General features: G+C 38.5%; 1 protein-coding gene across 5 annotated transcripts in view; it reads right to left on the bottom strand.

Moving 5' to 3' along the window:
- Positions 1–14,334, bottom strand: part of esrrb (estrogen related receptor beta) — a 196,990-nt gene that overhangs the window by 123,169 nt on the left and 59,487 nt on the right. The window contains exons 1-2 of one of the 5 annotated variants that reach the window (XM_062968333.1): positions 12,250–12,616; positions 4,848–4,910 (exon numbers count right to left, since the gene is read on the bottom strand). The exons of 1 other annotated variant lie outside the window; for it this stretch is intronic. In XM_062968333.1, coding sequence (XP_062824403.1) covers positions 4,848–4,910; positions 12,250–12,299 — 113 coding nt within the window. In that variant the 5' untranslated portion in view covers positions 12,300–12,616. Of the gene's footprint in view, positions 1–4,847; positions 5,744–12,249; positions 12,617–14,334 lie in introns of those variants that run through there. 3 more of the 5 variants (XM_008121419.2, XM_008121134.2, XM_008121092.3) reach the window with 3 other exon arrangements.

The following is a 14,334-nucleotide window of genomic DNA, read 5'->3' as shown; positions in this document are numbered from 1 at the left end:
TAAAGATGTTGAACAGAACCGGGCCCAGGACGGAGCCCTGCGGCACTCCACTCGTGACTTCTTTCCAAGATGAAGACGACGCATTGGTGAGCACCCTTTGGGTTCGTTCGCTTAGCCAATTACAGATCCACCTAACTGTTTATTCCAAACTCTTCAAGGTTTTTAGCATATGAAACCAGCAGGTTCCTCACATTTTCTTGTGACAATACAAAAGGGGGGGGGGGCTATACTACCATAAGATGTGGCAATGGTGGTGCTGACCTGATGGCCTTTAAAAGAATACATTCACAGCAATAGCTGGACATGTAGACAAGCAACATCACCATGTGGTCAATATTGCAGTCAGAAAGAACACAGAAACTAGTAAATACTGAAGCAGTTTGTTTTTCCTGAGCATACTGGGAAGCACAAGTTTCTACCCTTTTTTCCTCTCTTTCCTGCTAAGCTAATTGAGGACTAACTATTTTTGTCCTCTGAATTCAGAATGAAATAAGCGGAGGATGGAAGGGTGAGTGGGAGGAAAAGGGAGAGAAACCGAGTCATTTGAAAATCAGTGGGACAGTGTGGGACAAGAGAGGGTTAATCAGGATTTTCCCTGCCAAATCAGGACAGGTGGAGGTTATAGAAGAAGGCTAACAGTAATTGTGGGAAATGATAACTATAGGTTACCTCCAGTACTATGAGGCAGTACACGGTGAGCATGAAATGGAAAGTTCTGCTTGTGAACTTCCCATGGGCATCTAGTTGACCATTGCAAGAAATGAATGCTGGACTAGAAATACCTTTAGTTTTGATGTGATAAATAAAGCTCTTTGTATCTGTTACTATTGCACATCTATTACACATCCTTTTAACTGCCATCTAGTAGACTTCAAGTTAGGACAGTCCTATGAGACTGGAATTGGTGCAGGGTAAAGGGTGAATGAAATAGTAATAACACAATCAACAACAAAGTTAGGATTCCCATGCACTATATATAGAACAGAGTGTATAAAATATTCAGAATACTGAGATCAGCTGATGAATGGTCTTGAGGATTTTCCAGTATTTAGGGATTTAGTACTGAACTGTAACCTCTCCAGAGCAGGTTACAGCCATTGTGAATAAATGTATGTATCGGTGTATTATGTAGCTGTGTGTGTGTATGTATCTGTAAACACTATAAGTGTATAAAAAACCCAAATGAATTTCTATGAGAATTCATAATCTAAATCTCTTTAAAGACTACTATCAAACTAATAAGTGACGGTATCAAGTTCTGCTCATGTACAAATACATTTTGTTACAATTGCTGTAGCTTCAAAATGCTTTCAAACGAAATGAATTATCTCCAAAAGGGCTAAAAACGTGTAAAAGGCGCTAGCAGTGTGACCCCTGTTAATCCATTCAGTATTAGGCTCGTTAGTCATCAGGATAACAACTGTATTTTGCAAATCAGACACTGTTATCAGATACACCGCAAGACCCAGAACAATATCTAATAGTCCAGCAGCATCAGGACCAAGATATATAACGGCTTCTCTACAAAACCCTCTCTTCTAATCCCTCTTAAACTCAACAAGACTGATTGGTTTTTATTATTCATGAATTAATTTTTAACTCTTGGGCCAACAAGGGAATAGAATCTATAACATTTTGAACAATTTGAGGCAAAGAAGCTTCTTGCCAACAGAAAAAGAACAGTCAGGCCCTTATTTCATTCACTGTTCGTCAACAATTAAAGAGTTTTGGATCTGGTTTCCCCTAGATACCTCAGTGAGAATTGAAAAGAAAAAGAGAAATTAACTGCAAACATAATACCGTATTGTTTGAGCATAAGTATTCCTCAAATATGTTCCTTATACCATTTATCTTCAACCATTTTATGTGGGTCAAATGTATTCTACAAAGCAACACAGTTGGAAATCAGCTACATCGTTTCAAGATAGAAAAGAATAGGGAGTTTTGGGACAAGGTCATTAACAGAAGGGAAGGGTCACAGATGTTTCTCAATGTTGTTACAAAAACCAAATGAACCTGTTGTTGACGTTTAACTGGCTTTTTATATATAGTATAATTATTTATACTAAGGGGAAATGATTTAATTTGCACACTATTCAAAAATTTAAACTACTCAATACATTCAAATAAAAATGCCTCAGTAATAACATGGATTTATAATCCTCCATCAACCTATGGGATCTTCAGGAAAACAAAACAGTCGGCATCTTTTCTTCTTACTGAATTTTAACCATAGGGAGAAAATCACCCAAAATCTTCTGCAACATACTGCTCCCTTGCACTTTTACCACCATATTAAATTATATCAATAAGATACATGAGCACTATATTTAGATATTATACTATTTTGCTTTTATGGGACCCTTTATGTTCCACAATTTCAGAACTATCTTTTAGGGGAAATAAGTCTGAGGTTTTGGTTTGGTTACACAAATTGGTATGTTTGAAATAATAGATACACATAGATTGTGCATATACAGATTTATTGGTACATATGTATGAGATGTATGGAAACAGATATTATATATTCATACTTGTACAGTAGAGTCTCACTTATCCAACATAAACGGGCTGGCAGAATATTGGATAAGCAAATATGTTGGATAATAAGGAAGGATTAAGGAAAAGCCTATTAAACATCAAATTAGGTTATGATTTTACAAATTAAGCACCAAAACATCATGTTATACAACAAATTTGACAGAAAAAGTAGTTCAATATGCAGTAATGCTATGTAGTAATTACTTTATTTATGAATTTAGCACCAAAATATCACGATGTATTGAAAACATTGACTACAAAAATGTGTTGGATAATCCAGAACGTTGGATAAGTGAGTGTTGGATAAGTGAGACTCTACTGTATATATACTAAATATACACATTTACTATGTACAGGTCACATTGGATTGCATTTATATTGATACTCATACAGCATATACATTCGAAACCAGACACAGCAAAGGAAGTCAGTCTACAAAAATGCATACATCTTCATTATGCAGATGTACGTGTGATTAAAAGAGATCCCTTCCTGTCATTCATATGAAGCCTGTATGAAAAGCAAGGTACGACCATACGCACATTTCATCTGAAGCTGAATTACCCACTGTCATTTATACAAAATGTATGTCTGTTTAAATCCATCTGTACCAATTGTCATCATGTTTCCAAGGGATGTGTTTCTATAACCTGTTAACCCAGAAGGCGCTCGTGTGAGATGTCACAGTAAACCTTTCTAAAGTGTTTTAGGATATCAGCCCACAAAGCCCATTCTGGGATTACTTTTCTGCTTGAAAGACAATTTTGGACAGCAGCAACACCTTCTCCCCTCTGCCTGTGGTCCCAGGTTAGACCGCATTGCAGACTGCATTGACTCAATTGACACCAAATAATAAGCCAGTTAGCTGCACACAGGGGGCCATTCTTCCCTCCGGATGCTCTTTTCAACAGAGGGGACTTGTTTGCCCAAGTGACTACCAAAGTGTGGCAGGCAGTGGCTTTAAGACTGCAGGTTTCACAGGAATTTCTACTCAGCCTCTTAACTTCTGGTCAAATGCCCTGCATCTCCCCCTCTCCTGCCCCAGATACCAAAAAAGCAAACAGTATAAAAATAGAAACATTTGAGATGTTGAATGAAGACGTAAAAGGAGAGAGATTAAGAGGACAGCGGAGAAAGATGATAAGCAGAATTTTAGAATCTAGGTGTATTTATACTACTTATGATTATTACTAGTCGTTGAAGAAGAAAGAACTTTTCACATATCAACTATATAATAGGAATACAGAAACAGAAAATTAACCGTTCCAAATGCCATGAAACTATTTTGTGCTAATGTGTACAAACATATTTTTTTAAAGCAAATAGGCAAAAATCCATGAGAATAAACCCCACAACTAACCTAATAATAACTACCATAAAAAAGCAAAGAAACTTAAAATGAACCTTCCTCTGGGAAATAAATACCCAGGTTCTCAACAATCAAATGTTAGATAAGCCAAAGATTTGTGGTGATCCATGATCACCTGTGTTTATTTGCATTTGAAAAAAGGAATTTTCATTTATACAAATACAATATCAAAGTATATCAAAGTGACATACACACTAGAGCAAAATAACAGCATATTTAATTAATATTATGAAATCTATTTTACAAAATATGTGATTGACAACAAGTACTATCATTGTCCTTTGTGTATATTTATTTCAGGAAATCAGAACTGTTTTTAAAAATAATATTACCTAATCTAAGCAATATCGAAACTGAAAAAGTAATTTTGAAGCCATTCTTATAACATTCTTTACTAAACAGTGCAACGTGCTCTTGAGCGATTTCTTCATGATGAAAGTTCAATTTGTACTAAACACATAAAAATCTAAGGAAATTTGCAGTGGGAAAGGATATTTGAATTATTTTTATAATGCGTAGAAGAGGACATTGACACATGGGGGAAGCATTCAATAGATGATAGATAGATAGATAGATAGATAGATAGATAGATAGATAGATAGATAGATAGATAGATAGATAATTAGACAGATAGACAGATAGTCAGATAGACAGATAGACAGAGTACACGGAATCTATTGCTCAAACAACTCAGCTAATGTATATGGTAGGAGATGATCCCCTTTGTCACTAAAGAAGCTTTCAACTAGAGGACCTCAAGACTACTGTATGTAGTTGTTATTTGATGCACACAAATAGCCATATGAAAATAATTTTGAATCAACAAAAAAGGAGTCCATGAGTAAAGTGTTTTGCCCAAATAGCAACAGCCTGCCTCTCCTTCCCCCACAAACAGGACATAACAATAACGAAGATACCCTAGAAAACAATGCCTCACCGGCAGTGCAGAATCGGGCAAGATACGCCGCCTCTCTCTATTCTCAATCCATTCCCTTTCACACTAAAAAACAAAACAAAAACAGCTTGGTCATGGCATGTTACTGCAACTGAAATACTGAACATAAAAGGGACATAAATGAACCTGTAGCATGATTGCATTTGCATGAGAAAGACAGGAAAAATCTTGAATAACACTCACACAAAGTCTGATTTTCTGAATGGATTCTGTGTCTATTATGTTCAAGATACTCATGGGTCAAACATATCTAGAGCAGGTTGATAAAATTATCATGAAGTCTGAGAGGAGCCAAAAAATAAAAATGAACATTTCTTCTTGAGTGAGAAGTGGGAGCATTTGAGGAAACCAAAGTGGACATAGTAGGAGTAAGGGAAAGAAAGGGAAATCCATCACAAAGGACAGAACAAGTTGTGTGATCAACAGTCTGCTTTTTGTAATTTGCCTACACAAAAAGACCAATCAATAACCATGTTGCTAGCGGTGCAGATGAGCACCCAAATGTTCAGCACACGGATAGGTGTTAGCACCTTCTTCATGAACTTCAAAGCACAAAAAAAACCTGAGCACAGCAGCAGGATCATCACTAAGCAGAAGAAATCTAGGAGCCTCAAACACACCAAGGAAAAAATGTAGGACTGGCTTGGGTTAAATAGTGCCGGCTACTCCTATTTGGCTAACATAAGGTCAAGTCATGTGCAGTGAAAGTTTCAAGTCCTTAATCCCTAGAGCTTGTTTGCTAATTACATTTGCAATTACAAACATGGCAAAGATATTATTCTACAGTACGTTGCACTTCAAGCAGGCATACTTTTCCTAACAGATCCTCGTCTCCAGCAGCCCAGCTCACAAGTGTTATCTTGACAGACAAAATAAACTGGTGCTTCAGCTGGAAGGGCCACTTCAAGTGCAGCCCAAGTGCTTAACAAGAGGCACAGAAGAGCTTTAAAGACAAGAGGACAAGCTATTACAGCAAAGAAAGAAAAATTACCATGGAAGAGCTTCTCACAAAACAATTGCCCATAAATAAAGTTTTCTGCCAATGCTTAGAAACTGCAAACCCATTAGCTGGGGCTTTCTCATTTCATCGTAAACATGTGTAAAATATACTTCAGTTCTTCAAAATAATTCTAGCTTTACCTGCGAAGTCTAAGGAATTTAAATACAACAGGATTTTCTTTAATTCGTAATGACTGGCACTGATTGTACTGAAATGAATATCTGCAACATCTTCAACACTGTAATTTCTAAGAGGATAAAAAGGCACTATGCTATGTGTCTGGCACAATACAGACACTGAAACAATTTTTCTACATGTGCATATGTATACAGTTATTTTCTTTCGAAGAAAAAACGTATTTCTCAGCTATCAAACAAAGGCAAAGAATGCCAAAGTCATTTTCAGTACAATCTTAACATAACTAACTTTTAAGTATGTCTGATTGAAACCAATGTTGTTTATTCCCTGGCAAGTACTTTAAAGATTGTAGCCTCCACATAGTAAGGTGGAGAAGCATCCAAGCATCTCCAAGGTACCATGTGTTTCTCCCCCAAAACACTTGTCAGAAACACTTCTCTATCCAGAGTGTTGGACAGAAAACAGAGCAGATAGAGTTGTAACTCTGTCTCATCTGTCTTGTTTTTGCTACTTCTTTCCTCAGGTAAATGCACCCGAAACATTTATAGTTTCTTAGTAAAGGTTATCACTGAAATAGTGAACTTTGACTCTATGAGAGTTGAAAGTTACAATATTAAAACTAAGGAATAAACACAGTAGGATCTATATCTGAGTAATAATCTATGGGATTCTATAGAAGATTTATACTTTCCTCCTCTTTTATTTTTTTACAATTTAGCACTTATAACAATAATAAATAGAAACATCTGAGGAATTGAGAACACTGGCACATATGAAACTTTTCACCGGAGAGATTCAGTAAGTAGTGATTTGCAAGACAAACCAGTTTATTTATTTTTGTAATGGCAGAATAGGGAAGAGAAAAGGAGGAGGAAAGAAATTAAGGGCACAACACACACATTCTGCTGTGCAGTTTCTGTCACAGCAACTTTCTCGGATGCAACACACCAAAGTCCTCTCCCTCTCAGGCGAAATGCAATAGCTATTGATTGCTTTCAATCAATACTGTGAAAAGATCCCTGTCCTGTTGTTGTTGTTCTTGCTGTTGTTTTTCCCCTAAAATGTTAACAATACATTAGTTTTTCCCCATAATTTTCAATAAATGATATGGAAAAGGTAGAATCTCAAAGACAGGGAGAAGAAAGGTTAGCCTTATCCTTCAACATCCAGAGCTGGCCAGACTCTTGATAAGGGACTCAGTGACACAATAGGAAATCTGTTCAGAGAAGCCAACTAAGCCCGCTAGTTTGCATTGCAGCTTCTTCTTGAATTATACTGTCAGTATAAAAACACACAGAGAGAGTCACAAATCCCTATTGTCAGAACCCAAGAATGGCCCTAGCACTTAACAGCTTCATTCAGTCTTTCTGTTTAGAATTTTCTCCCTTCATGGAACCGGAGGGGGGCAAACGAAGAGACACTACATTTCCAGGAGTGCCTGAACTCAAGCAAGTTCGTCTAGCCTTTTAAAGAATGATTTTTCTTCTCTCTGACAGAGTAGAGGGTAAGAGCAATCCCGTAATTATCAAGTCACATTTATTTGCTTGATGTAAACCAAAGGGCTGAAAAACTAAAAGCAAAAGCAATTCAGTTACTCGTCTATTGTTTATTCTTATTCTGAATGGAATCACTCTTCTCTCTCATTCTCTCAAATGACAGCTATTGTTTTTCATATTTTTTTCATAACTAATTAGTCATTTTCAAATTTATCAGGAAAACATTTCTGTATCTTTCTGCACCCAAAGAGAAAACATTTGCGACAGAACACAATACTGCTGCCACAATTATCATCATCATTAATATAGCTACCATTATCTACTCCAGTCTTCTGTGGACATCACTGATTAGGAAAAGCAAAAGGTATTTCTATAGTCCTAAGAAACATCTGAGGCTACAGCTAAAAAGAAAGAAAAAGGAAGACAAACTGCTACTTATCTGGGGCTGTGATTAATGGAAAAGCAAACAAAAAGTGCTGAATTTATTCTGCCCATTTCCAAGTACCTCCTCAAATACGGACATGTTACACAATCACAGTCATAAGCATGGCTCTCAATGGCATACATATTTATGCTCACATGCAGATTTATATTATACTGGCACTTTACTGGAGAATGTCAGTTGGGTTTCACTAATTTTCTGCCCTCTTAACTGAAACACAAACTGCGAAATTGCTTATTTATTGATGATTTATTGTTTGTGCTATGGACACCAATAATTTCTACCTAGAATCTTGCTCTCCATTCTACATACAGGAAAACTTTTCTGGTACTATATTCATAATTACAATTAATTCCTCCAAATAATATGTCTACATAAGACGAAATTATTGAAAGGGTATGCAATATCAAATGACTGAGGAACAAATCCTATGCTTCAGGAAGAAATACAACTCCTTTTTTCAGTTTACTTGTTAAAGTGCTTACATCAAATACATTTGTCCCCCTGAAAGTGAAACACAAGGCATTGTATCCTGAGTCTCTGGACAGAAAATGATTCCAGATCTCACTCAGGCTGTTGTTGGAGTCACATATTATATAGTAGTTTGACTTCTAAGTCCTGGATTACTCTTTTTAGAGCTTCTTGCTGACATTTTCTCATAGAAAGACTGAGAGAGAGAAATCTCAAGTACCAGAAAAGTTAAAACACCCACACAATACCAAACATTTTCTGCAGCCACACTTATGCTTATACTGAAATTGCTTTGCAAAATATAAGTGAGAGCTTTTGCAATTTTACAAACTAATATTAAAATTTGCTTATGAAAACAATAATGATAATAGTAAATTGCAGAAACAGTATTAAAATAATTGCACAAAATTATCTAAATAGCCAGCATTCATTGAAGAAACATGTAGCAGACTATAGATGCATGCAAACATGTAATACAAATATTCCTGTAAATGCAAACATCCACATACATACACTGAATAAATTATTGTTCACATGGTGGTAGTTAGCCTATTTCTACCTATTATAAACACCTTATACCTATTCCCTAACAAGAAGAGTGTAAATGAAAGTCCAGTCTTAAATAATTTGACAGTATTTGAGGACATTGTAACTTTTTTCGCCATTTGTCCCCCAGTTGCCAGTTTATGATTACTGTCTCAAACCTGTAGTATTTTAAGTCCTTTGAACTAAATGGTACATTCTTGATTTTAAAGAAAATGCAAGGCTAATGTCAATTTGCATAAAATACTTCGACCAAAAAAGTTTTATAGTACTAATACAATCCTATGAGATGCAGCACAATTACATCTGAGTATAAGATAACTGGAAATATATTACAGCTCGACCCATTTGTCATACACCAAGACTAATTGGCACAACTCCTTGATCCACTTTTGTTTCTTTAACTAGAAACCAAACTGACTGAGAAACAAAGGCACAACATTGTTTCTGACTCTCTTAACTATCAAATTATATAGATATTCAATAAAGTCAGATAAATACATCATTTTGCTTATTTTGTTTGTTGGTATCTGTCTGTCTCATTCTACAAGTAGGTTGTATACAAAACAGGGAAGGAGGCGGATGAGGGAAGGCACATGCCAGTGGCTATAAAAATTATGGTTTTCTATAAAGGAGATTACACTTCACATTTTACATTCCTGCTTTTAGTAAAATATCAAATGATATATGCTTCCTTACTTGCTCTTGAGCCACTTTTTCATGAACATTATTACTCAGCAATGAAAAACATAACTTTTAATCCAGTTGTAGGTAGAAGGAGATGCAATTAACACAAGCTGCGGAAAAAAATATAACAAAAATGGAATATATTTAATTGGAGTGAAAAGGTGGAAACAAGATAGATGGGATGTGAAATAACCAGGGGAGGGCATATTACAGAAGAGGAGACTCAAACATGAAAGATGAGAAAATGGCAATTTTTTCAAATCAAATTATATTTATTTTTCTTAAGGTTTAGTTGTCACAGCTACATTGCATCCCGCCAAGGCAATGTTTTGGGTCTCTTGAAGCCTTCAGGAGCTTTGCACAGACCAATAAACACACAAAAGATGACCTGGCTTGTCAAAAGGGGACAGGCAGACTTGAGAGCCCATTACAGGAGGGGAAGCGGACAGAAATGACAAGGGAATGCCATCCACTTTCCCGAGTTCCTTTCAAGGCTCAACAACATTGACGTACTAAAAAAAACATTCTGAGGAAGCATCACTAGGACATCAAACAAAGAGAAGGAAAAAAGGGGAGGAGGTGCTGATCTATCTGTCATGAGTCCCAGCTTGGGATACTTGCTCAACTCACTCCATCCCTGCATCTCCCTGAGTACAGAAAAGCTGGAGGCAATTTCAGGCAATGCATCCTAAGATAGCAACAACATGCAGATATATCCTTTCAAGAAGAAATCTTTCAAGAAGAAAGCTTAAATATATGCATCCTTTCAAGAAGAAATCTGATATGGCTGCAAATTGCCACAATGGACCTCAATCTCTGAGTTAACAAACCCAAGCAAACTTTTCTTAGAATGAGACAGGATTAGAGCTTTCCGTTCTAATCCTGAGGAAGGAGAGAAAGAACTTTAAAGGGTGATGGGAAAAAAAGTCAGACCAAAAGTAGGCTGCTTCCTCTGGAAATCTTGATTATTCCCCTCATCCCTGCCTTCATGGAAGACCTCACTCCTAGGCGTTATTGCTGGGAATCTGCATCCCTCCTGGTTTTATATATTTACACTATGATGCATATCGGGGGACATAAGGTGGAAAATAAATAAAGTCTTATTATTAGTGTTTTTATTATTATTATACTCTTACATACGTGCAATCATCCAAGGGATCGTCTATGATATATAGATATCCAACACTTTCTCTCATTCATCTTGACACATCTTATATCTAGGAAATGATCCATTGGGTTGCTGTGAGTTTATTCTTTCCTGACGTTTCACCTTCATCTATGGCAGGCATCCTCAGAGGTTGTAAGGTCTGTTGGAAACTAGGCAAGTAGGGTTTATATATCTGTGGAAAGTCCAGGGTGGGAGAAAGAACTCTTCTCTGTTTGAGGCAAGTGTGAATGCTGTAACTAATCACCTTGATTAGCATGGAAAGCCTTGCAGCTTCAAGGTCTGGTTGCTTCCTGCCTGGAGGAATCCTTTGTTAGGAAGTGTTAGCTGGCCCTGATTGATTCCTGTCTGGAATCCCCTGTTTCTGAGTGTTGTTCTTTTTTTGCTGTCCTTATTTTAGAGGTTTTTTAAAATACCGGTAGCCAGACTTTGTTCATTTTCATGATTTCCTCCTTTCTGTTGAGACTGTCCACATGCTTGTGGATTTCAATGGCTTCTCTGTGTAGTCTGACATAGAAACATAGAATCATAGAGTTGGAAGAGACCTCACAGGCCATCCAGTTCAACCCCCTGCCAAAAAGGAGGAAAACTGCATTCAAAGCAGCCCAGACAGATAGCCATCCAGCCTCTGCTTAAAAGCCTTCAAAGAAGGACATGGTAGTTGTTAGAGTGGTCCAGCATTAGTATTTTTAAAAAAAACTCTAAAATCAGGACAGTAAATAAAGGACAACACTCAGTAGACAGGGGAATTCCAAACATGAATCAATCAGGGCCAGCTAACACCTCCCAACAAAGGATTCCTCCAAGCAGTCAGACCTTGGAGCTGAAAGGCTAGTCGATGCTAATCAAGGTGGCCAATTGCAACAAACAGACAAGAGTTCTTTCTCCCAACTTGAACATTCCACAGATATATAAATCCCACTTGCATGGTTTCCAACAGACTTCACAACCTAGGAGGGTGCCTGCCATAGATGCAGGTGAAACGTCAGGAAATAATGCTTTTGGAACATGGCCATATAGCCCGAAAAACTCACAGCAACCCAGTGATTCATAGAATCATAGAGTTGGAAGAGACCTCATGGGCCATCCAGTCCAACCCCCTGCCAAGAAATTGTAAGTCGCTCGGAGCACTCTGGTGGAGAGCGACTAATTAAGAAATAAAGTGAAGTGAAGTGAAGTGAAGTGAAGAAGAAGCAGGAAATCGCATTCAAAGCATTCCGGACATGAAAGCCTTCGAAAACACAATGGTCCAGAGGCAACAGAGAAGTTGACACACTCCTCTTTCTCCTCTCCCCGAAGTCCAAACATTAGGTCCACCTCTGGATACGAGACTTTCCTATCACTTTCTGCGACAAGCGAGGCGAAGAAGCCAAAAGCAAAACCCATTTTAAAAGAAATACAGAGACAGAGAGAAAAGAAGGAGAAGCAACGAGGGCACCTACTGGTTGTGGTAGCTGAGAGGGTCGGAGATGCAAAGTTCGGAAATGTCCATCAGTTCTGCTTAAGCATTCCCAGTTGGGGGGAGAAAGCGACTTTGGAGTTCACACTGAGGAGGGAAATGGAGAGAAAGGAGGAAAGAGAGGAAGGGACCAAGGAGGGGAAAAAGGAATAAAGGGAGAGACAGAGCGGGACAGAGGAGAGGAAGAGACCGAGGCGCCGGAGCCACATCCAGACGGGAAGAGAGAGAGAGAGAGAGATTGGGATGCCACTAAAGCTCTCTCTCTCCCTTCTTTAGTGTGGCTTTGAGACTGAGAGACAGAAAGAGAGAGACGGATGGCTAAGGCAAAGCTGCTATTGGCTCCCACGCCGGGGCTGGGCTTGAAGTGACAGAGCGGCGACGGAGTGTTGAAGGGGGAGCCGGAGGGAGGGAGGGAGGGAGGGAGGGGGAAAGGCGAAAGGAGTGAGGGGAATGCTTTCCACACGTGGACAAACAAATGAAGGGAAAAAGAGGAGAAATGCTTGGTATGTGTGTATTGCGCGCGCGCGCGTGGGAAGGTCGCTCGCGGGGTTCCCACGCGCGCGCGCGCAATACACACACACCAAGCGTTTCTCACAAACTCAGAAGCATTCTCTCCTGACGTTTCGCCCACATATATTCTAGGCATCCTCAGAGGTTGTGAGGTCTGTTGGAAACTAAGCAAGTGGGGTTTATATATCCGTGGAATGTCCAGGGTGGGAGAAAGAACTCTTGTCTGTTTGAGTCAAGTGTGAATGGCTCAATTAATCACTTTGATTTGCATTGAAAAGCCTTGCAGCTTCAAAACCTGGCTGCTTCCCACCTTTGTTGGGAAGTGTTAGCTGGCCCTGACTGATTCATATCTAGAATCCCCCATTTTCAGTGTTGTTCTTCTTTTTTAATGTCCTGATTTTAGACTATCTACAGACCTACTAGGACAATCCAACAAATGTTATGTTCAGCAAAGGACAAGATGGATCTTCTCACCCAGAGAGGGTGAAACTTTTTTGAATGAATCATGAAGAGTATTTATTTATTTATTTATTTATTTACAGCATTTATATTCTGCCCTTCTCACCCCGAAGGGGACTCAGGGCGGATCACATTACACATATAGGCAAACATTCAATGCCTTTTAACATAGAACAAAGACAGACAAACATAGGCTCCGAGGGGGCCTCGAACTCATGACCTCCTGGTCAGAGTGATTCATTGCAGTGATTCATTGCAGCTGCTCTCCAGCCTGCACCACAGCCCGAGCCCATAATGCAAAATAATTTAGAAATCAGGCTCCATTGATAAGCTTTAGTGGACACTCAAGACAGATAAACTTCAGTGGACACTCGTGGGGATTTTCTTAATCAGTTAAAATTCACGAGTAAACCAGTTTAAAAAAAACCTGAAAATTTTCAGGAGGGGGGTTGAATCCCTAACCCCCCTCCCCCACTACAGCCCTGCTCTCACCTTTGCAGGTTGTTGTTTATTCGCTCAGTCACTTCCCACTCTTCGTGATCTCATGGACCAGCCCACGCCAGAGCTCCCTGTCGGCTGTCACCACCCCCAGATCCTTCAAGGTCAAGCCAGTCACTTCAAGGATACCATCCATCCATCTTGCCCTTGGTCAGCCCCTTTTTCCTTCCAAAGTACTTCATCTTTGACTCTAATATCCTTCTCTCCAGTGATCAGTCAGGCTTTATTTCCTGGAGTATGGACTAGATTGATCTTATTGCATTCCAAGGCACTCTCAGAATTTTCCTCCAACACCACAGTTCAGATATGTCTGTCTTCCTTCACTCAGCCTTCTTTGTGGTCCAGCTCTCACATCCATAAGTTACTACAGGGAATACTTTGGCAGGAATCTACTACCGTGTTTCCCCGAAAATAAGACAGTGTCTTATATTAATTTTTGCTCCCAAAGATGCTCTAGGTCTTATTTTCAGGGAATGTCTTATTTTTCCATGAAGAAGAATTCACATTTATTATTGAACAAAAAAAGATCATTTATTATATGCTGTACAGTAGTTGTCATCACAAACCAGCATAACCAGACAAACTGTGAATCCTATCAAGA

This window comes from Anolis carolinensis, chromosome 1, assembly GCF_035594765.1.
Source record: "Anolis carolinensis isolate JA03-04 chromosome 1, rAnoCar3.1.pri, whole genome shotgun sequence".
Lineage (NCBI taxonomy): Eukaryota > Metazoa > Chordata > Lepidosauria > Squamata > Dactyloidae > Anolis > Anolis carolinensis.
The sequence above is the reverse complement of the archived record's forward strand: the minus strand, read 5'-3'. Positions and strand labels throughout refer to the sequence as shown.